General features: G+C 44.0%; 1 protein-coding gene across 2 annotated transcripts in view; it reads left to right on the top strand.

The window, feature by feature from the left end:
- LOC147116899 (uncharacterized) overlaps window positions 1-22,464 on the top strand; it is a 247,368-nt gene extending 224,904 nt beyond the window's left edge. For both annotated transcript variants that reach the window (XM_085987344.1, XM_085987345.1), the window contains 3 exons: window positions 3,744-3,818; window positions 15,714-15,776; window positions 22,015-22,464. In XM_085987344.1, the coding sequence (XP_085843470.1) occupies window positions 3,744-3,818; window positions 15,714-15,776; window positions 22,015-22,022 (146 nt within the window). In that variant the 3' untranslated portion in view covers window positions 22,023-22,464. The remainder of the gene's footprint in view (window positions 1-3,743; window positions 3,819-15,713; window positions 15,777-22,014) is intronic.
- The last annotated feature ends 1,732 nt before the right edge of the window (window positions 22,465-24,196 follow it).

Consider the following 24,196-nt stretch of genomic DNA (forward strand, 5'->3'; position numbering starts at 1 on the left):
GTAGGGGAATATGTGTGAATAACCTTTTGTAATCTTGCTTATTCATGACTGTCAACGCCGATCCGGTGTCCAATTCCATCTTCACTTGGACTCCTGCTATCTGCAGCGTGACCCAGATAGTTTGTAGGTCAGCTTCCTTACTCACATTGTGAATTCTCAGACTACCCAGTTCCTTGCTGTTGGAGTCTGAATCCGAATTCTGTTCATCCGAACTCTTCTCAGCCACCTTATGTACCTTTCTGCACTTTTCCTGCGGTGACTTTTTGTTGCTGGTCTTCTTTCCTGACCGGCATACTTTAGCTATGTGACCAAGCTTGCCACATTTTCTACATTCCTGGTTTTTAAACCAGCATTGGTTCTGATCGTGTGTTGTCTTCCCACAACGATAACATTTCGTTGTACCCAAAGCCATTTGATCTACGCTGAGTATCGCTGCCTTCAGCTGCATTTCCGCAGTGCCTCTCGCTGCGGCTTCGTGCGATGCTGCAATAGTGACAGCCTTATCAAGTGTAAGATCATTCTCTTCAAGCAGCCGCTTTTGTGTTCCTTCTTTCGACAATCCACACACGAATTTGTCTCTCAGTGCCTCTGTCAGTCTTTCCCCAAATTGACAGTATTTCGCTAGCTTACGCAGTTCAATTAAAAACTCCGCGTTGCTTTCCTCTTTCCGTTGCGTTCTCGCATAAAATTTAAATCGTTCCGCTAACATCAGCGGTGTGGGGTTCAAATGATTTCTCAGGACAGCAACAACATTAGCGAAAGTCTGATCCGCCGGTTTAGCTGGTGATAGAAGATGCTTCAATAGCCCGTATGTCTTCGCACCCATTGAGTTTAGTAAGGTTAGTGCTTTATCTTTATTTGATATTTTATTTGCCTTATGATAAATCTCTATGCGTTCTACATACGTGGCCCAATCTTCAACATCGGAATCGAAATCGTTGATGTTACCACGCTTAGGCATCCTCACAATCTTCTTGAGAAACAAAAAGAAATTTTTCTTTTATTTTTTTTTTTTCAAAATGGCGGTTTCCCGCGCTTGTCTTCTTCCCCCGCCTACGAAAATGGTGGCTTCCCGCGTTTGCCTTTCTCCCCCGCTGGCTGTAATGGCGATTGCCGTATTGCTGCGTTCGCCCTCCCCAGCGGTTCTCAAATCGTGCCTCCCAGCCCCTCTTGCAGTCCGATCCTTTCCCCTGGCTGCGGCTGAGTTCTCCGTGGATTTTTTTTATTTTCTCCGCGCCTTACGCTGTCCCGGTCGCTGCGCCTCGCGGCCTCGGTAGCTGCCCGGCCTTTTTCACCGGTCGCGGTCGAGCTCTCTCTCGACGCTGTTGCGTCTCCCAGCCCGCTTGCAGCCCGGTCTTTTACACCGGCTGCGTTTGCATTCACCGCGGCTCCCGTGCCTTACGCTTCCCCAGTCTCAGCGCCTCTGGCCCCGACTTCTGTCCGGCTCTTTTCCCCGGCCGTGGTCGAGTTCTCCGCCCTTATATCCTCCGTTTTTCCCTCCCCTACTTCACAGCCAACGTGGCCGACTTGCTGCTCGTCGCTGATCGGCTTACCCACCACCGTGATAGAAGGGATGATCACTGCCTGTTGCTGATGGAAGGCTTCGTGTCAGAATTCTTCCTTTGCTCTGCAGACCCGAGTCTTTTCTCAGCAGAATGATGAGGGCGGATGCCTCTTCTCGACGCCCGTTAAACTGCCTTGGATGTATCTCTGCCGCAGGGTAAGATCGTACTCGTCGCCACTGTTAAGTCTGTGTGTTATAGTGAGAATTACTACACAGACCACAAGAGTAAATTTTAACAGGTCTTTACTAGTCGAAGGTCAGGGCTGAACTGCCCAGTAAATCATTACACAGCACTTATGTGGTGTGGTCACCACCGGTATTACAGTATACAGCAGCCAAGATAAAGTAGTGCAACTCTTAAAATAGTTCTCTTAAAGGTGGAACGGTTACATACACCACAGTGACCAACTCACTAAACGTGTTATCCACGTCCCTCTCAGCATCGTGAATGCTCCACAACCCATCCACCCGCAGCTCCAGCGCCTCAATGCGGTCTGCTAGTAGCCGCAGCTGGATGCATTTCCGGCACACGTGGTCATCAGGGGCACCGGCAGTGTCCCTGAATTCCCACATAGAGCAAGAGGAGCACAACACGGGGCTGGGCTCTCCTGGCATGACTTACCCTTTAATTTAAATTAATTCACTATCACCAATTAAAGATATCTCTAAGGTGCTTGTATGGTCTACCAACAGTCCCTGCTACACCAGAAAAGACCCTAGTAACTATAAACTACAGAGTTAAAGTTTAAAAAAGAGAAATACTCACCAACCAATCACTTACCTGCTCCCTGGTGACGTCACACTCTGATTACTTTTTACCTCTCTCCCCGCTGCTGAGTTGGTATGCCTCACTGCTCCCTGGAACTGGTCGGGCCTCGCTGCTCATGCCGGTTTTTATACCGGGCTCCTCCTCGCCTCACTGCTCCCTGGAACTGGTCGGACCTCGGTGCTCGCGCCGGTTTTTATACCGGGCTCCTCCTCGCCTCACTGCTCCCTGGAACTGGTCGGGCCTTGGTGCTCGCGCCGGTTTTTATACCGGGCTCCTCCTCGCCTCACTGCTCCCTGGAACTGGTCGGGCCTCGCTGCTCGCGCCGGTTTTTATACCGGGCTCCTCCTCGCCTCACTGCTCCCTGGAACTGGTCGGGCCTCGCTGCTCGCGCCGGTTTTTATACCGGGCTCCTCCTTGCCTCACTGCTCCCTGGAACTGGTCGGGCCTCGCTGCTCGCGCCGGTTTTTATACCGGGCTCCTCCTCGCCTCACTGCTCCCTGGAACTGGTCGGGCCTCGCTGCTCGCGCCGGTTTTTATACCGGGCTCCTCCTCGCCTCACTGCTCCCTGGAACTGGTCGGGCCTCGCTGTTCGCGCCGGTTTTTATACCGGGCTCCTCCTCGCCTCACTGCTCCCTGGAACTGGTCGGGCCTCACTGCTCGCGCCGGTTTTTATACCGGGCTCCTCCTCGCCTCACTGCTCCCTGGAACTGGTCGGGCCTCGCTGCTCGCGCCGGTTTTTATACCGGGCTCCTCCTCGCCTCACTGCTCCCTGGAATTATGCAATAGCCAATATGTCAGTTAAAACAAAGAGGGCTGCTGACTGGTGAAACTAATCCAATACAAAAATATGATGTTTGCAAGATTGTTGGAGAAAGTTCTCCAACAATACTGGCTAGTTTTTTTTTACTATGAATGACAGGCAAAGGAAAGGAATGGAATGAGAAAGAGTGAGAAAAACCTAATTCAGTACAGGTAAATTCAAACATTAAAAAAAAATTGAAATAGCAAATCAAATTTAAATACCAGGCTAGAGTCCCCAGCCTGCTGCAGAAGCAGCTCACTGAGGAAGGAGACTTATTTGTTTAATAGCGCAGTGATAACAACATTTGTCCTCCTTACTACTTTTTGCTGTCAAGGTTGTTGGTTCAAATGTCACTCCAGGCCTTGAGCACATAAACTAAGCTGACACTCCATTGGAGTATTGAGGGTCTGGTCTGCTGCATTGTCAGAGGTGCTATCCTTCAGGTGAGAGATAAAGAGCAGGAATGTTCTCTTGGTATCCTGAACATGTTCCCAATCAGCACTGCTGTATATTGCATAATAATCAACTATTTGCCATTATTGTAGTCATTCCACACTTATAGTATTTTTTTAACAATTAAAATTTTAATATTTCTGTTCTATTTTTAGTGTTACCACAAAGAACACAACGCTTTCCAGCCTTTAACCCAACGTCACCTGTTGATCTGACTTTGAATTATCAACGTAAGTTCCTTAAAGAACAAAGCCTAAAAACATTTCGGTTCCGTTTTCTTGCAAGCACTGTTCCCATAAGATTGTTTAATCCTCTTGTGCGAAATCCTTCAGTTTGCCTTTTTAACGGGAACAGCACCGGTCAAAAAATGTACCCCATTTTTGACGAGAGTAACACACTGTATTACAGGTTGAGCGTCCAAAATCTGGAGTTCTGGAATCCGGACTCCAGGACGATTGGTGGCAGGGTTGTCTGGAATCCGTAAAATGTTCCGGAATCCGGACACCCTGAGGGAGGCTTACCAAAAAACTGAAATATCGCAACCTGGGCTCGGGCATTTCCGGACTCGGAACGTGCTTCTGATGTCCGAAGTCCGGAAATATCGCAACCTGGGCTCAGGCGTTTCCGGACTTCAGACATCAGAAACACGTTCCGAAGTCCGGACAAAGACGAAAACCGGCTCGGCCTCGGTCCCGAGGTTGCTGGATTCGGGACGCTCAACCAGTACTAGTTAATAAACACTGCATCACTGCAGTGATAAAAAGGCTGATTTGTACCCATAGTATTCTCACAGCTTGGCCAACACCTGAAATTTTCTTGATGTAGAGTATCTACCATGAATGCATGTAATAGGAGTGTGATTTTCAGTAGGATTGACAAAGCACTTGAATTTTCTGCGGTTCATCTTATAATGAAGTTCCTGAAATATTAGCTGCTAAATCTACTGCAGTCTGGATCGTGATGCATATGGCATCACAACTGTATGGTAAAGGCTAGATGGACAGTTGATCAATTCATAGAATCATAGAATAGTACAGCACAGAAGGAGGCCATTCGGCCCATCGAGTCAGCGCCACTCTTTCGAAGGGCAATCCAGTTAGTCCCGCTCACGCATACTTTCCCTATAACCCTGCAATTTTTTCTCCTTCAAATATTTATCCAATTCCCTTTTGAAGGCTACTAATGAATCTGTATCCACCACCCTATCAGGCAGCGCCTTCCAAATCCTAACCACTCGTGCAAAGAAGTTTTTCCTCCTGTCGCCTCTGCTTCTTTTGCCAATCATCTTCAATCTGTGTCCTCTCATTATTGACTCTTCAGCCATTGGATACAGTTTCTCTTCATTTACTCTATCTAAACCCTGCATGATTTTAACCACCTCTATCAAATCTCCTCTTAGCCTTCCCTGCTCCAAGGACAACAATCCCAGTTTCTCTGGTCTATCCACATAACTATAATCCCTCATCCCCAGAACCATTCTAGTAAATCTCTTCTGTACTCTCTCCAAAGCCTTCACATCCTTCCTAAAGTGTGGTGCCCAGAATTGGACACAATACTCCAGCTGGGGCTGAATGAGTGTTTTATATAAGTTTAGCATAACTTCCTGGTTTTTGTACTCTATGCCTCTATTTATAAAGCCCAGGATCCCATATGCTTTATTAACTGCTTTGTTAACCTGTCCTACCACCTTCAAAGATTTGTGCACAACACCGCTAGGTCTCTCTGTTCTTGCACCCCCTTTAAAATTGTACCATTTAGTGTGGATGGTCTCTGATCAGTTTTAGAAACATAGAAACATAGAGATAGGAACAGGAGTAGGCCATTCGGCCCTTCGAGCCTGCTCCGCCATTCAATGAGATCATGGCTGATCTTCATCTGAGATCATAGCTGATCTTACCAGTTCAGTACCCCGTCCCCGCCTTTTCTCCGTAACCCTTAATCCCCTTAGCCTTCAGAAATATATCCAATTCTCTCTTGAAAATATTTATTGAATTAGCCTTCACAGCCCTCTGTGGCAGGGAATTCCACAGGCTCACCACTCTTTGAGTGAAGAAATTCTTCCTCATCTCTGTTTTAAATGATTTGCCCGCTATTTTTAGACTGTGGCCCCTGGTTCTGTGCTCCCCTGCCATTGGAAACATTCTCTCTGAATTCAGCCTGTCCAGGCCTGCCATAATTTTATATGTTTCGATGAGATCCCCTCTCAATCTTCTAAACTCCAGCGAGTACAAGCCCAAACTATTCAATCTCTCCTCGTAGGTCATTCCCGCCATTCCAGGTATCAGCCTGGTGAATCGCCGCTGCACTCTTTCCATGGCAAGAACATCCTTCCGCAGATGGGGCGACCAAAACTGTACACAATACTCCAGATGCGGTCTCACCAGCACCTTGTACAGCTGTAGTAAGGTATCCCTATTCCTATACTCGAACCCCCTTGATATGAAGGCCAACATACCATTTGCCTTCTTAATCGCCTGTTGCACCTGCATGCTCTCCTTCAGTGACTGGTGCACAAGAACACCCAGGTCCCTCTGCACTTCCCCATCTCCCAATCTATTGCCATTTAGATAATAATCCACCCTCCTGTTTTTACCCCCAAAGTGGATAACCTCGCATTTATCCACATTATAGTGCATCTGCCACGTATCCGCCCATTCCCCCAACCTGTCCAAATCGCACTGTAGCCTCCTGACATCCTCATCAGGGCCCACCCCTCCTCCTAGTTTAGTGTCGTCAGCGAATTTGGAAATATTGCATCCAATTCCCTGATCCAGATCATTTATATATATTGTGAACAGCTGGGGTCCCAGGACAGATCCTTGCGGCACCCCGCTGGTCACTGCCTGCCACTCCGAAAACGAGCCGTTTATTCCAACTCTCTGTTTTCTATCCGCCAGCCAGTTCTCTATCCACGTTAATACTTTGCCCCCAATCCCATGAGCCTTAATTTTGCATGATAATCTTTTGTGTGGAACCTTATCGAAGGCTTTCTGGAAGTCAAGGTACACCACATCCACTGGCTCTCCCCCATCTATTTTACCAGTTACTTCCTCAAAAAATTCCAGCAGATTAGTCAAACACGATTTACCCTTTGTAAATCCATGTTGACTCTGTCCGATCCTTTCCCCATTTGTCAAGTGCTTCGCTATTTTATCCTTAATAATGGACTCTAGCATTTTGCCCACAACCGATGTAAGGCTTACTGGTCTATAATTCCCTGCTTTCTCTCTACCCCCCTTTTTAAATATTGGGGTAACATTAGCTACCCTCCAATCCACGGGTACTGTTCCCGAGTCAATGGAGTTCCGGAAGATGATCCTTAGAGCATCTGCTATCTCCAGGGCCACCTCCTTAAGTACCCTAGGATGTAGTTTATCAGGCCCCGGGGATTTGTCGGCCTTCAGTCCCCTCAACTTACCCAACACCATATCCCTAGAGATACTAATTTCTGTCAGCTCCTCCCTCTCATTAGTCCCTATGTTTGTCGATATTCCTGGGAGGTTATTTGTGTCCTCCTTTGTGAATACAGAACCAAAGTATGAGTTTAATTGGTCTGCCATTTCCTTATTCTCCATTATATATTCTCCCGAATCGGACTGCAAGGGACCGACTTGGGATTTTACCAGTCTTTTCCTCCTGATATACCGATAAAAGCTTTTGCAGTCTGTCTTTATGTTTGCTGCAAGTTTACTTTCGTATTCTATTTTCCCCTTCCTGATTAATCCCTTTGTCCTCTTTTGCTGTATCCTGTACTGCCCCCAATCTTCCGGTCTGGTGCTTTTTTTTGCCAGTTGATATGCCCTTTTTTTTGATTTTATGCTGTCCCTAATTTCCCTCGTTATCCACGGTTGAGTCACCTTTTTAGGTTTATTTTTATGCCAAACCGGTATAAACATGTTCTGGAATTCTTCCATTCTATCTTTGAATGCTTGCCATTGTCTATCCACTGTCAATCCCCCCAGAAACACCACCCAATCAATCTTACCCAATTCCCGTCTCATACCCTCGTAATTCCCTTTATTTAAGTTCTGGACCTTAGTCTCTGATTCAATTTCCTCACTCTCCATCTCGACTGAGAGCTCGATCATATTATGATCGCTCTGACCCAAGGGGCCTCCTACCAAAATGTCTCACCTCACACTTCCCTGCATTATATTTCATCTACCATGCGTCCATCCATTCCACCTGCCTGTCTATATCTTCTTGAAGTCTATTACTATCTCCCTCACTGTTTATTACACTTCCAAGTTTCATGTTATCTGCAAATTTAGAAATTGTGCCCTATACCCCCAAGTCCAAATCATTAATATATATCAAAAACAGCAAGTAGCTGTTAATTTTTTCTTGGACTTTTGTTCCCAGAAGTCAGTTAAACGGACTGGCCTGTAATTGCCAGGTTTATTCTTCACCCTTTTTTGAACAAGGGTGTAACATTTGCAATCCTCCAGTCCTTTGGCACCACCCCTGTATTTAAGGAGGATTGTGGCCAGCTCCTCCGCAATTTCTACCCTTACCTCCCTCGGGAACCTAGCATGCATCCCATCCGGACCGGGTGACTTATCCACTTTAATTACTGCCAGCATTTCTCTTTATCTATTTTTATCTCATCCAGTATCCCAGCAAATTCCTTGTTTACCATAGCTTTGGCAAAGTCCTCTTCCTTGGTAAATACCGATGCAAAGTACTCATTAATACCTCAGCCATGCCTTCTGCCTCTCCCACTAGTTCTCCATTTTGGTCCCTAATTGGCCCCACCACCCCTCTGATGACTCTTTCACTGTTAATATGCCTATAGAAGACCTTTGGATTCCCTTTTATGTGTTAGCTGCCAATCTATTCTCGTACTGGCTCTTTGCCCCTCTTACTTTCTTTTCCACTTCTCCTCTGTACATTTTATATTCAGCCTGATTCTCCCTTGTATTATCAAGCTGACATCTGTCATACGCCCCCTTCATCCTGCTCCCTAACTCCTTCGTCATCCAGGGAGCTCTGGCTTTGGTTGCCCTCCCTCTCCTCCTTGAAGGAATGTACCAGGACTGTACCCGAACCATCTCCTCTTTAAAGGCCGCCCATTGCTCCATTACATTTCTGTCTGCCAGTCTTTGACTCCAATTTACCCGGGCCAGATCCCTCCTCAATTCTCTGAAATTAGCCCTCCTCCAGTAAAGTATTTTTATTCTAGATTGCTCCTTGTTTTTCTCCAAGACTACTCTAAACCTTATGATACCATGATCACTATTCCCGAGATGCTCTCTAACTGTGACATTCTTCACTTGACCCACTTCATTCCTCAGGACTAGATCCGGCAATGCCTCCTTCCTGATTGGGCAGGAAACATACTGATCAAGAAAATTCTCCTCAACACATTTCAGAAATTCCTCCCCTTCTCTGCCCTTAACACAATCACTGCCCCATTCAATATGGGGGTAGTTAAAAGTCTCCATTATCATTATAGTTCTTGCACCTCTCAGTAATTTCTTTGTAAATCTGCTCCTCCATCTCCTTACTACTATTTGGTGGCCTATAAAATTCCCCCAGCAGCATAATGGCTCCTTTATTGTTTCTCAACTCCAACTAAATAGATTCTGTGTTTGATCCCTCAAGGACATTTTCCCTTTCTAGCACTGTAATATTTTCCTAAATCAAAAAAGCTACCCTTCCTACTTTATTTCCTACCCTATCTTTCCTGAATACCGTGTACCCAAGAATATTAAGCATCCAATCCTCCCCTTTTTTGAGCCAGATCTCAGTTATCACCACTACATCATATTCCCATGTAGCTAATTGCATCTGCCGCTCACCAACCTTATTAACCACACTTCGTGCATTTATACACATGCACTCCAAACCTAACTTAGATCTTTGTATTTTCTATGATCCCGCCTAAGAACATAAGAATATAAGAAATAGGAGCGGGAATATGCCATTTGGCCCTTCGAGCCTGTTCCGCCATTCAATAAGATCATGGCTGATCTTCTACCTTATCTCCACTTTCCTGCACTATCCCCATATCCCTTGATTTCCTTAATATTCAATAATCTATCGATCTCTGTCTTGAATAGACTCAAAGAATCAGCCTCCACAGCCCTCTGGGGTAGAGAATTCCAAACATTCACCACCCTCTGAGTGAAGAAATGTCTCCTCATCTCAGTCCTAAATGGCCGACCCCTTATTCTGAGATTGTGATTCCTGGTTCTAGACTCCCCAGCCAGGGGAAACATCCTCCCTGCATCTACCCTGTCAAGCCCTGTTGTATGTTTCAATGAGATCACCTCTCTTTCTTCTAAACTCTAGAGAATATAAGCCTAGTCTACTCAATCTCTCCTCATAGGACAATCCCCCCATCCCTGTCTGGTGAACCTTCGTTGCACTCCCTCTATGGCAAGTATATCCTTCCTTAGGTAAGGAGACCAAAAGTGTACATAATACTCCAAGTGTGGTCTCACCAGAGCCCTATATAATTGCAGTAAGACGTCTTTACTCTTATACGCAAATCCTCTTGTAATAAAGGCCAACATACCATTTGCTTTCCTAACTGCTTGCTGTACCTGCATGTTAACTTTCAGTGATTCGTGTACAAGGACACCCAGGTCCCTCTGAACACCATAATTTCCCAATCTCTCACCATTTAAAAAATACTCTGCTTTTCTATTTTTTCTAACAAAGTGGATAACTTCACATTTCTCCACATTATATTCCATTTGCCATGTTTTTGCCCACTCACTTAGCCTGTCTATATCCCCTTGAAGCCTCTTTGCATCCTCCTCACAACTTACATTCCCACCCAGCTTTGTATCATCAGCAAACTTGGTTTTATTACATTTGGTCCCCTCATCCAAATCATTGATATAGATTGTGATTGGCTGAGGCTCAAGCATTGATCCTTGCGGTTCCCCACTAGTTACAGCCTGCCAACCCGAAAATGACCCATTTATTCCTACTCTCAGTTTTCTGTCCGTTAACCAATCCTAAATCCATGCTAGTATATTACCCCCAATCCCATGAGCCCTAATTTTGTTTAATAACCTCTTGCGTGGCACCTTATCGAATGCCTTCTGAAAATCCAAATACACCACATCCACTGGTCCCCCCTTATCTATTCTGCTAGTTACAACCTCCAAAAACTTTAATAGATTTGTCAAACACGATTTCCCTTTTATAAATCCGTGTTGACTCTGCCCAATCCTATTATTATTTTCTAAGTGCCCTGTTACCACTTCCTTAATAATAGATTCTAGCATTTTCCCTACTACTGATGTCAGGCTAACTGGCCTGTAGTTCCCCATTTTCTCTTTTCCCTCCTTTCTTAAATAGTGGGGTTACATTTGCTACCTTCCAATCCACAGGAACCGCTCTAGAATCTATGGAATTTTGGAAAATGACAACCAATGCATCCACTATCTCTACAGCCAATTCTTTCAAAACCCTAGGATGTAGGCCATCAGGTCCAGGGGATTTATCGCTTTCAGTCCCATTAATTTCTCCAGTATAGGTTGAGTGTCCAAAATCCGGAGTTCCGGAACCCGGGGTGTTCTGGAATCCGGACTCCGGGACGATTGGTGGCAGGGTAGTCCGGAATCCGTAAAATGTTCCAGAATCCGGACACCCTGAGGGAGGCTTACCAAAACCCAGAAATATCGCAATCTGGGCCCAGGCATTTCCGGACTCGAAACGTGTTTCTGATGTCCGTAGTCCGGAAATATCGCAACCTGGGCTCGGGCGTTTCCGGACTTTGGACATCAGAAACACGTTCCGAAGTCCGGAAAAACACGAAAACCGGCTTGGCCTTGGTCCCGACGTTGCCAGATTCGGGACGCTCAACCTGTACTACTTTTATACTAATACTAATATCTTTCAGTTCCTCACTCTAGACCCCTGGTTCTCCACTATTTCCGGGAAGTTTTTTGCGTCTTCTTATGTGAAGACCGATACAAAGTATTTGTTTAATTTCACTGCCATTTCCTTATTCCCCATTATAATTTCTCCTGCCACAGCCTGTAAGGGACCCACATTTACTTTCGCTAATCTTTTCCTTTTTACATACCTATAGAAGCTTTTACAGTCTGTTTTTATGTCTCTCGCTAGTTTACTCTCATATTCTATTTTCCCTTTCTTTATAAATTTCTTGGTCCTCCTTTGCTGAATTCTAAAATCCTCCCAATCCTCAGGCTTACTACTCTTTTTGGCAGCATTATAAGCCTCTTCCTTTGATCTAATACTATCTTTAACTTCTCTTGTTAGCCATGGTTGGACCACTTTTCCTGTGGGGTTTTTGTGCCTTAAAGGAATGTATATTTGTTGTAAATTATGTATTACTTCTTTAAATGCTAGCCATTGCTCGTCCACTGTCATACCTTTTAATGTAGTTTCCCAATCTACCTTAGCCAACTCGCCCCTCATACCTACGTAGTTTGCTTTGTTTAGATTTAAGACCCTAGTTTCGGATTTAACTAAGTCACTTTCAAATTCAATATAAAATTCTATCATATTATGGTCGCTTTTCCCTAAAGGCCCCTTTACTACAAGGTTATTAATTAACCCTTTCTCGTTGCACAATACTAGATCTAAAATAGCCTGTTCACTAGTTGGTTCCTCAACATACTGATCTAGAAAACTATCTTGCATATATTCTATGAATTTGTCCTCCACACTATTACTGCAAATTTGGTTTGCCCAGTCTATATGTAGATTAAAGTCCCCCATGATTACTGTATTACACTTGTTACATGCGCCTCTAATTTCCTGATTTATACTCTGCCCTACATTACAACTACTGTTTGGGGGCCTATAAACAACTCCCACCAATGTTTTCTGCCCCTTGCTGTTTCTTAGCTCCACCCAAACTGATTTTATTTCTTGATTTTCGGAGCCAAGATCCTTTCTCTCCAAACCTGTATTATTTCTAACTCTAACTGCCTCTCCCAGTCCTTTATGCACCTTGTTTATCCTTTTTAATACTACATGCTGGTGCCCAAACCCCAGCCAAATTAGTTTAAACCCACACCCACAGCACTAGTTAACCTGCCCGCAAGGATATTGGCCCCATCTCTGTTCAGGTCCGTCCTGCTACCCAATGTTCCAGGAATCTGCAGCCCTCCCTCCTGAACCATGTCTCTAGTCACGCATTAACCTGCCATATTTTCTTATTTCTATTCTCACTAATGTGTGGCACTGGGAGTAATCCAGAGATTACTACCTTTGAGTTCCTGCTTTTTAACTTCCTCCCTAGCTCCTTAAACTCTGACTGCAGGACCTCAACCCTCTTCATCCCTATGTCATTGGTACCAATATGGACCACGACTTCTGGCTTTTCCTCTTCCACCTCCCCCCCGCCGCAGAATGTTCTGCGCCCTCTCAGTGATGTCCCTTACCCAGTCACCAGGGAGGCAACATACCATATGGTCTCATGTCGATGGTAGCAGAACTGCCTTTCTGTCCTCATGTCCAACATTTTCATACGTACGTATTGCTGCCATGATTTTATTTTAAATTGAGGAACCAAGGTGAAGGGCTAAGGCACATGATGCAGACTCTACTGAGATTAAAAAGGCTAATCAGGAAGTAGTGGTTAAGGGACATAAAGTTTGGGTTTTAAAAGCTTGAAGACTGTAGCAGGAAGTGGAGACTGAGGAAAGTAAGGAGTTTGACAGCTTTGAGGTCTTGGAAAAACTTAGGTACATCAAGAGTTTCCAACGTTTTAGAGCTGTCAGTCAGATCCTTGTCTCATAACTAGTGAGTGTGCCTTGTATGATTAAATTGCTTTGAGTCAGGGAGAATTGTGATTAAACAGCACCTCCGATTCTCAACCTATTTTGCATTTTTGGAGTCATTGGATCATGCCATTTCCACCTCCTTCGCCATAACTCGCTCCTTCGCGTTTGTCTCTCGGCTTCATTTCTGTATAGCACTTCTCTCCTTAATATTTTACTGATTTTCTAACTTATTTTAAGTTTCCTCTTTTTTCACCCCCTTTCAAGTTTAGCATGACTTCTCTACTTTTCAATTCTATCCCTCTAGAAATAAACCTGAGTGCTTGGTTTGCTTTTGTTATGGCCTTATTGACCTGCGTCGCAACTTTTAGTGAATTGTGTATTTGTACTCCCGAGGAAAGCTAGATAAGCATATGAGGGAGAAGGGAAGAGAGGGTTGTGCTGATAGAGTTGGATAAGGAAGGATGGGAGGAGGCTCGAGTAGAACATAAATGCCATAATGGACTGGTTGGGCCGAATGGCCTGTTTCTGTGCTGTATGTTCTATGTGATTCTATGTAATATAGAAACAGACCAGAAAGGCTGCAATAAAGAGAAAAGTTGAAAGCTGAAGATCGAACAATTGACATTTAATTTCTTATATGCAGTCCAGGATATAAAGGGTCACATGCTAAAGAAAATCAGCATGTGGCTTCCTTTGAGGTGGACTGTTAATGATTACTTAAGGACATCTGAAAGTAGCTGGTGAAACTTGTCCTAAAGCATATCACAAAAAGCATAAAGCGAATTTTTCAAAAAGCAGTGATTGCCAAGTTATCGCAGAGAGCTGTCTAGTAAGGCTGATTTACTAGCAATAAGCATAATGGATTTGTACACATGAAAGATAATCCTTTAACAGCTTGTTCACAAAATAATTACTAAATACTTCTGTATTGATAACATTCAGTATGGGGTCCCCAATGGCTTGGCAAGTTATTCCAGTGAATAGCTGAACCGTAGAGACCAGGACGATCCACGGTTCGATTGCTGGTCTGTGCTGAGTTTGCTGATTTCAGCCAAGGCAGTACAGGGGCAGTAGCAACCTGGATACAAAATAGGTTAAGGGATAGAAAACCGAGAGTTGTGGTGAATGACTGTTTTTCTGACAGTGGAGTTCCCCAAGGTTCAGTTTTTGATGTACATTAATGACTTGGACTTGGAGGTACAGGGCACAATTCTGAAATTTGTAGATGACACAAAACTTGGAAGTGTGGTAAACAGTGAGAAAGGTAGTAATGGACTTCAAGAGGACATAGACAGGCTGGTGGAATGGACAGACACATGGCAGATAAAATTCAACGCAGAAAAGTGTGTGGTGTGTGAAGAGTTCTCGGAGGGTTGTAGGGCTAGAAGAGGTTACAGAGAGAGGAAGGGGTGAGGCCATGGAAGAATTTGAACACAAGGATAAGAATTTTAAATTCGAGGCATTGCTGGACCGGGAGCCATTATAGGTCAGCAAGCACAGGGGTGATGGGTCAACGGAACTTGGTGTGAATTAATGTATGAGCTTTGGATGAGCTGAAGTTTATGGAGGGTGGATGGTGGGAGGCACCCAGGGGACCATTGGAATAGTCGAGTCTGCAGGTAACAAAAGCATGGATGAGGATTTCAGCAGCAAATGGACTGAGGCATGGGCTTAGATTGGCAATATTACAGAGGTGGAAGCAGATGCTCTTGGTGTAATGAAGAGGGTCTGGGATTGGAAGCTCAGCTCAGGGTCAAATAGGACGCTGAGGTTGCGAACAGTCTGGTTCAGCCTCAGTGGCCAGGGAGGAAGCTGGAATCGGTGGCTAGGGAACGAGTTTGTGTCGAGGGCCAAAGACACTGGCTTCAACCTTCCCAATATTTAATTGGAGGAAATTTCTGCACAGCCAATACTGGATGTTGAACATGCAGTGTGACAAATCAGATCCAGTGGAGGGGTCGAGAGAGGTAATTGTGAGGTAGAGCTGGGTTTCATCAATGTACATGTGGAATCTGATGTCGTATTTTTGGATGATGTCACCGAGGGGCAGCAGGTAGATGAGAAATAGGAGGGGCCAAGGATAGATCCCTGAGGGACTCCAAAGGTAACAATATCACATGCACAATGGTTACTTGGGCAAAATACTGTGTTGTAGGAACATAAGAATTAGGAGCAGGAGTAAGCCATATGGCCCTTCGAGCCTGCTCTGCCATTCAATAAGATCATGGCTGATCTTTGACCTCAACTCCACTTTCCCACCCGATCCCCATTATGCACCCCAACATGAAGTCAACACATTCAGGAGGAGGGGTGTGGAGATTTGGCGAGGAAAACAATCAGTATTTTCAGTAGTTAGATATTATTGATATCCAAGATGTATACTGAGTCCCAATTTTCTCCACTTGTTGACAGCACTGGCTGCAATCAGTTATGCGAACAGTGATGCTGAAGATGACAGTACTTGCGAATATCCAGGTAGGTTCTGACTGAGATGTACAGGCTATTCAAAAAATTAGCAGTTTCAAGATAACCTGGTAGTAATCAGTCAAAGCATTGCATCAACAATATTGCTAGTTCACACTGATGATTCTCTATGGGCCAGATTTTATGGTCAGTGATGAACGAACGGCACCTGCCGTTCATTACACTTACCCTTGCCCATAGGCTTTCTATAAACCTTTGCACTGGAATCTGCTGTGATTGGAAGGCTATTTTGGCACAGCGCCCTCTACAGGGGATCAGGGCCCTGTGTGAACAGGGCAGGCAACTGTCTATCTCCTTAACCAATCCGATTGAAGAATGGTTACTGAGGCGTGCAGAGTCTGAACCAGGAGGTGTAAGTTAGAATATTTAATCCAATGCCAAATCATGTACAGAAAGCAAAAGAAAGATGGGAATAAGAGATAAAAGAGACAGAAAGAAAAAGTTTCTAAAAAAATTAATTTTTTTGATTTTTTAAAATCTCCAACAATAATTAAAAGCTGAAGGAATGAGGCTTGTAAACGTTAATTTTCAGTGCCAGAGAGGTTGTTCAGCAATCATTAACACTTATCACACCATTAAAGATGTACTTACACTGAAATGGACAAGCCCTAACCTTTTCTGGGTTGTTTAGTGTGCATCCATCATGTAAGTACAGCAACTTCACGTGTTCCAATCATTTCAATGTTAAGTCTCTTGGCGAGATACTGTTAAGAACATAAGAACATAAGAACATAAGAATTAGGAGCAGGAGTAGGCCATATGGCCCCTCGAGTCTGCTCCACCATTTTATAAGATCATGGCTGATCTTCGACCTCAACTCCACTTTCCCGCCTGACCTCCATATCCCTTGATTCCCCTAACACCCAAAAATCTATCTATCTCAGCCTTGAATATACTCAATGATTCAGCATTCACAACCCTTTGGGGGAGAGAATTCCAAAGATTCACAAACCTATGAGTGAAGAAATTCCTCCTCATTTCAGTCTTAAATGGCCGACCCCTTATCCTGAGACTATGCCCTCTAGTTCTAGACTCTTGAGCCAGGGGAAACAACCTCTCAGCATCTACCCTGTCACTCCCCCTCAGAATCTTATATGTTTCAATGACATCACCTCTCATTCTTCTAAACTCCAGAGAGAATAGGCCCAATCAACTCAATCTCTCCTCATAGGGCAACCCTCTCATCCCAGGAATCAATCTTGTGAACCTTCATTGCACCGCCTCTAAGGCAAGTATATCCTTCCTCAGATAAGGAGACCAAAACCGTGCACAGTATTCCAGGTGTGCTCTCATCAAAGCCCTATGCAACTGTAGTAAGACTTCCTTACTCTTGTACTCTAACCCCCTTGCAATAAAAAATATTCTGTTTTCCTACCAAAGTGAATAATCTCACATTATACTCCACCTTATTGCCCACTCATTTAACCTGTCTATATCCCTTGGCAGGCTCTTTGTATCCTCCTCAGTTTACTTTCCCACCTAGTTTGTATCGTCAGCAAACGTGGATACATTACACTCGGTCCCTTCATCTAAGTTATTAATATAGATTGTAAATAGCTGAGGCCCCAGCACTGATCTTTGCGGCAATCCACTGGTCACAGCCTGCTAACCTGAAAATGACCCATTTATCCCTACTCTCTGTTTTCTGACCACTAACCCATCCTCTATCCATGCTACCATACTACCCCAACCCCATGAGCCCTTATCTTGCGTAACAACCTTTTATGTGGCAACTTATCGAATGCCTTTTGGAAATCCAAATATACTACATCCACTGGTTCCCCTTTATCTACCCTGCTAGTTACATCCTCAAACAACTCTTGATGTCAGGTGAGTAGAAAAAGTGGCAAATGGAATTCAGTCTGGAGAAGTGTGAGGTAATGCATTTGGGAATGTATATTCGTTGAGAATTTTTGGAATATTTCTTTAAATGTTTGCCACTGTTTATCTACTGTCATACCTTTTAATCTAATTTCCTAATCTACCTTAGCCAACTTGCCCCTCATACCTATGTAATTGGCTTTATTTAAGTTTAAGGGGGAGAAATTGAGTCTCACCCCCTTTGGGGCACTAACTTCGCCGGGGCGCTACTTTTAGCGCCCCAGAAAAATTAGCACCGCCCCCCCCACCCCGCAGCCAGAATTGAGTGGTAGTGCCCCAAGAGGGAAGCGGGGCACTACTGGAAGCGCCCCGCCTCCCTCTTGGGGTGCTGCAAGGGAATATCACGGTGCTACGTGCCGCGGTATTGCAGGCCTTCCTCCCTTTCTTAAAGGGGAGGGGCCTTGTGCAGCGCGACCCGGGGCCCAGCTGGGACACCGGGGATCGGAGTGCCAGCAAAAGAGCCCGGCACTCAAGAGAAATGCCAGGCTCATGGAGCGCAGCTGGCACTCCGTGGGGGGGAGGGATCAGGTGGCCGGGGACGGGAGTGGAAGCAGGTGCTGGCAGGCGGCCAGCAACAAAAATGGCCGCCCGGTACCTCGCCTTTAAATAACGCCACCCCGGCCGCAGGTAGGCCCTCCTGACCCCATCAGACATAGCATCCAGCGGTAAGTCAGGGTGCACTACCGAAAATCGCGGCCGGGGCATGAGCGGGGTGCTGCACATGCGCCGCCGCTAACCTCCCGCTGAATTTTGCGGGAGGCGTTGGTGGCGCCACGCCTGGGCGCTAGTTGCTTAGCGCACTAACGAGGCGCAAAGCAACCGAATTTTTCCCCCTTGTTTCGGACTTAGAATTTCACATTGGGTTTGATAGTAAAATACCTATCATATTATGATCACTGTTCCCCAGGGGATCCTTTACTATGAGATTACTAATTAACCCGGTCTCATTACACAATAAGATCTAAAATAGTCTGTTCCCTGGTTGGTTCCACAACATATTGTTCTAGGAAACTGTCTCGAATGCATTCAATGAACTCATCCTCCAGACTATCTTTGCCAACTTGATTTGCCCAGTCTATATGAAGATTAAACTCCCCCTCAATTATTGCATTACTTTTGTTACAAGCTCCTATTATTTTTGATTAATACTCTGTTCAACGGTTTAGGTACTGTTAGGGGACCTATAAACTACTTCTACTAGTGTTTTTTGCCCCTTGTTATTTCTTATCTCCACCCATACTGATTCTAATTCCTGATCTTCTGAGCCAATATCCTTTCTCACTATTGTCCTTATGTCATCCTTTTTTATCAGAAATACCCCCACCCCCTTTTCCATTCTGCCTATATTTTCAAAATGTCAAGTACCCTGGAATATTTTGTTCCCAACCTTGGTCACCTTGCAACCACGTCTCTGTAATGGCTATTAGATCAAACACATTTATCTCTATTTGTGCCACTAATCCCATCTATCTTGTTACGAATGCTTCAAGCATTCAGATAAAGAGCCATTAATTTTAACTTTTTACTATTATTCCCGCTTTCACCTTATTTGCTGATGCACTATTACCGTTAAACTCTCTGTCCCTTCCTGTAAAACTCTGCTTATCTTTAACCAAATTGCTACATTGCTCCATTGCCTTAAATTTTTTCTTTAGATTTCTAAATTTCCCTTCACCTGACCGCCTCCCCGCCCCCCCCCCCCCCCCTTTTTAGTTTATAGCCCTATCTACAGCTCTAGTTATTCGATTCGCCAGGACACTGGCCCCAGCCTGGTTTAAGTGGTGCCCTTCCCAACGGAACAGCTCACTTTTTCCCCAGTGTTGGTGGCAGTGCCCCATGAATCGAAACCCCTTCTTCCCACACCACTCTTTGATCCACACATTTAACTCTCTGATCGGCTTGTCCCTATGCCAATTTGCGCGTGGCTCAGGTAACAATCCAGAGATTATTACCTTTGAGGTTCTACGTTTTAATTTGGATCCTAGCTCCTCAAACTCTCCCAGCAGAACCTCATTCCTATGTCAAAGCTTCTGGAGGTGCAGGGCAACTCAAGACAACAACTCACTGATTTCTGCATTTAATTGCACACATGCAGTCACTGGAATTTGCTGTCGATTTACACTTTAATAACGGTGAGTGCTGATAGCTTCACTGTTATTTTTACCACAAAATCCAGGTCACTATGAAAAACCCCAGAGGGGTAACTGATCGAGTTTGCACTCCTGTTGCAGAGCTTTGCAAGAATAGATAGCAGAAATTCTGATGTTGACAGTCACATCAGTCTAAATGACTTTCCATCCACTAATTTCAGTGGCCGGAAATTCACGTGTCATGAAATGGGCGTTTTGTGTGCCCAAATTCCCGATATGCCTTAACATCATGTGGTGGTCTATGATGGCAACATAAACTTGTAAAATTATTAGCCCTAAGTTCAACTATTAGGTGCCAAAGAGATGCCAGGCATTTCCCACAAGAAATCAGTGCATTAGTAATCCCAGGCTGTTTATGCATCTCCTAGTGGCCACTTCAAAAATGGGTTGAAAAGCACATTTATATATGAATTATTAGTTAGATAATAATATTCTATCATAAGACTGAACCTTTATGGTCATCATCAGAACTCCCAATATTGGAATAATCTTTACATCATGCTTCTTCTAATCTCCTTTTAATGATTGAGCTACCACTGTTAAACTGTCAAGATCCTCAAATGCATAGATCACGGAACTGTGCTGTACTATGTAGCTTATAGAGTGAGGAAAGACCTACATTGAAGAATATTTTAAAATCTTTAATGGGTGGGAGCATTTAGTAATGTTATAAATTACTGGTTCAAGCCTCTCTTTCAAGGAATAAAAGGATGATGGTTTGTAGCCTCAGATTCTTTGCAGAGAGAGTTCCACATCCTAACCAGACCATTAAAGTGTGCTTTGAAAAGAGGCTGGGATCTCCACCAAAGGAAGGAAGGGAAAAATAATTGGATGACTCATTTAAGGTTGCTCTTGCTCATCCTCTACCTGCTGTCTTGGCAGAAACCTACCACTCTCAAGTTGGTAAAGATATGGGAGCGACAAAAATTAAAAACCATCTCACTTATTTAAAATTTTAAAAAATACTAGAAAAACTCCAAAAGGTGAAAAGGAATATATAACATAACAAAGGCAATATGCATATGAGGATTAAATATTAGAAGGGTAGGGTGCAAACCACCACTGGGAGCAGTCTTCCACTTGCTCAGCTACCAATCTATTTAGTTTGTAGTAACTATTAAGAATCACTAAGCACTGGCTAATCACTTCTTCACATGGAGGCACGTGGGCTTAAAGGATGTTTCAGCCGGGATAAAAATAATAAGACATGATCACCAAATTCAAATGAACGAGAAAATCATGCAGATTCACATTTATTTGTTCATTATGTATCACAAATGATACAAAACAGAAAATGACCTTCCATATTAAAAATGTGCTTTAGACCAAGACATTCTCAGGTTTGGATACAGCAGAGGAATGCACAATGATATGATATGCAGTGTCAGAGAGTCATTGCATTAATTGTATCTGCCACTAATATTTAAAATTGAAACAAAAACTTTTGGAACTAGAAAGCCAATTTTAACTCCGCCCCACCTGACGGGCGGGGGTGGTTAATGCCACTTCCCCCCACCACCCTCATTTCTACTTGCCTGAATTCAACCACAGGTAGGCCACCCGCACCAGTGTCGCATCCTGATGACATCATCGGGACATGAAAGCTGGTGACAGTAAGAATCCTGGCCACACGAGGCCATGGTAAGGGGCTTTAAAAACAAAAATTAAAGGTTCCTTGTGGACAGGAGTGCTCCTCGTGACCTCACAAGGATACCTAGGGCATCCCTTGCCCCAGACTTCTTCCCCTCCCCTGATTATGGATTTGCCAACACACACCCTCAATCTGTACTTACCTTGCCTGGGACCGTTTTCATGGATGCCCTGAAAATTTGTACAAATAGCAGACCTAATTTTGTGACCGGTCCTCCCTTCAAACCTGGCTTCCCAATGCCAATTGGTGAATTTACCCAAAAGTTTCTGCTGCACCCTGAAATCACATCAGCTGTCAACCCAGCAGCATTACAATAGAGTTGATGGAGCAATCTTCTCAGAAACTCTCTATTACAGCAGCAACAGCTCTTTAATTTCTTTTAGTAAATCCTTACTTAGGCCAAAATGATACAGTATGGCTCCCTTCAGATAAAACATTGTTTTCAAGTTAATTTTGTGTGGGTGAACCAATAGATAAATGACAAAATAAAATATATGTAACAGAGTACCTGCATATTGGCTCATGTAAATATCAACTTATTCTCCAGGTTTCTGAAAATGAAAGCAGTAGCACTGAGAGGGACTGCCAATTCAGTTAGATAATACAACAGCTGAGGAACTTGGATTATGGTCCAACTGCCCATTACAGATTTTTCAAATTCACATGGCATCCTTAAGGAATAACCCCAATGTACAATAATGTTAGTGACTTATCATGATCCTCATCGTGGATGACATTCAACAGTTCTGAGGGACATGGTGGTACTGCTGAACTGCCGTAGAAAAGCTTCAGGAATGAGAGCTCTCCAGCGTTTATTTGGAAAATTTCCTTACATGCAGGAAAGAAGCTAGCTACCACAAACAATTTTCAATCAAAAGACAGTGGTAGAATGGTCCATTTATGTCATGTTTAACATCTAGATGTGATATCTGCATTATCTTTGTCCAGGTTAATCCCCAACTAAGATACCAACAGTAAATCCTTTAAACTCTGACAATGAGAGTCCTATTATCATCAGAGAGTTTTATTTTACGTAGACTTAGATGCACATTCAGTAGCATAGGCATCTATGCAATTGTGTCCAGAAATCGCATTTTTGGCCTTGTAACCATTTCAGAGTACTTTGTTTTACTGCTTTGTAAGTTTTTCCGCCTCCTCGTTTTCTGTGATGTGACTTTATAGGGTATGTGTTGTGCCCATTTTTCAGGTGTGAAATGGGTGCAAAGGTGACAAATGTAGCATTGGGATGGCCCGTGCCCAATTTGCGTGTGATCGGGTCACTGTTAAATTCGCCGGGTATATTCTTCAGGAGTCTGTGACAGCTACCCAAAAGAGCCGTTAGGCCACTTACATATGTAAATGAGAGGCCTATCACCTGTGTTAGGTCCCCTTGCCGAAATTGGTTGGAAATGAGAGGAGCAGGAACATAGGTACAGGAGTAGGCCATTCAGCTCCTGGATCCCTTTCCGCCATTCAATTAGATCATGCCTGATCTGCACCTCAACTCCATTTATCCCTTAATACCCTCACCTAACAAAACTCTATCAATCTCAGTTTTTAAATTTTCAATTGACTCTCAGCCTTAACAGCTTTTTGAGGGAGAGAGTTTCAGATTTCTACTACCCTTTGTGTGAAGAAGTGCTCCCTGACATCACCCTTAAATGGCCTAGCTCTAATTTTAAAGTTATATCCCTTTGTTCTGGACTCTCCCCACCAAAGGAAGTAGTTTCTATATATCGACCCTATCAAACCCATTTAATCATCTTAAGCATCTCAATTAGATCACTCCTTAATCTTATATACTCAAGGGAATACAAGCCCTCAATCTGGTGATCTGCGCTGCACCCCTTCCAAGGCCAATGTGAAGTGCAGTGCCCAGAATGGAATGCAGTACTCCAAATGCAGTCTAACCAGAGCTTCATACAACTATATTTCTTGGTGATCATAGCGAGAATGGACAAAGAGCACTGTGGTATTTCACATCTCTTTATTAGCACCAAAGCCCAAATGCACTTTAAGCAAGTGAAGTATAAGATATTTGTCTAAACATTCCATTTAGGCATGTAAAAATTCCATTATCTTTTCTACCATCAACATTAAGCTTACTGGTCTACAGTTCCCTGCACTTGTTCCACCTCCCTTATTAAATATAGGAATCACATTAGCTATCCGCCAGTCCTCTGGCACTATTCCCTTTTCTAATCAATTTTTATATATATGTAATGTAATAGTGCCTCTGCTTATCTATTCTCTAATCCTTTTAATATGCACGGATGCAATCCACCTGGAACAGGGGTCCTTTCCTAGAATCATAGAATAATGCAGCACAGAAGGCAGCTTTTCGGCCTATCGTGCCTGTACTGGCTCTTTGAAAAATTTATCCAATTAGTCCCACTCACCTGCCAATTCCCCACAGCACTGCATATATTTCCCCTTCAAGTATTTATCCAATTCCCTTTCGAAAGTTACCATTGAATCTGCACCCATCACACTTTCAAGTAGTGCATTCCAGATCATAAGAACTTGCTGGGTCACCTCTGGTTCTTAAATCTTTGTCCTCTGGTAACTGACCCTTTGGCCACAGAAAACAGTTTCTCTTATTTACTCTACCAAAACTCTTCATGATTTAGAACACCTCTATCAAATCTCCCGTTAACCTTCTATGCTCTAAGGAGAACAATCCCAGCTTCTCTAGTCTTTCTACATAATTGAAGTCCCACATCCTTGGT

This window comes from Somniosus microcephalus, chromosome 5 (assembly GCF_052327205.1).
Source record: "Somniosus microcephalus isolate GS21.2 chromosome 5, FLI_Smic_1.0, whole genome shotgun sequence".
In the NCBI taxonomy this organism is placed as follows: Eukaryota; Metazoa; Chordata; class Chondrichthyes; order Squaliformes; family Somniosidae; genus Somniosus; species Somniosus microcephalus.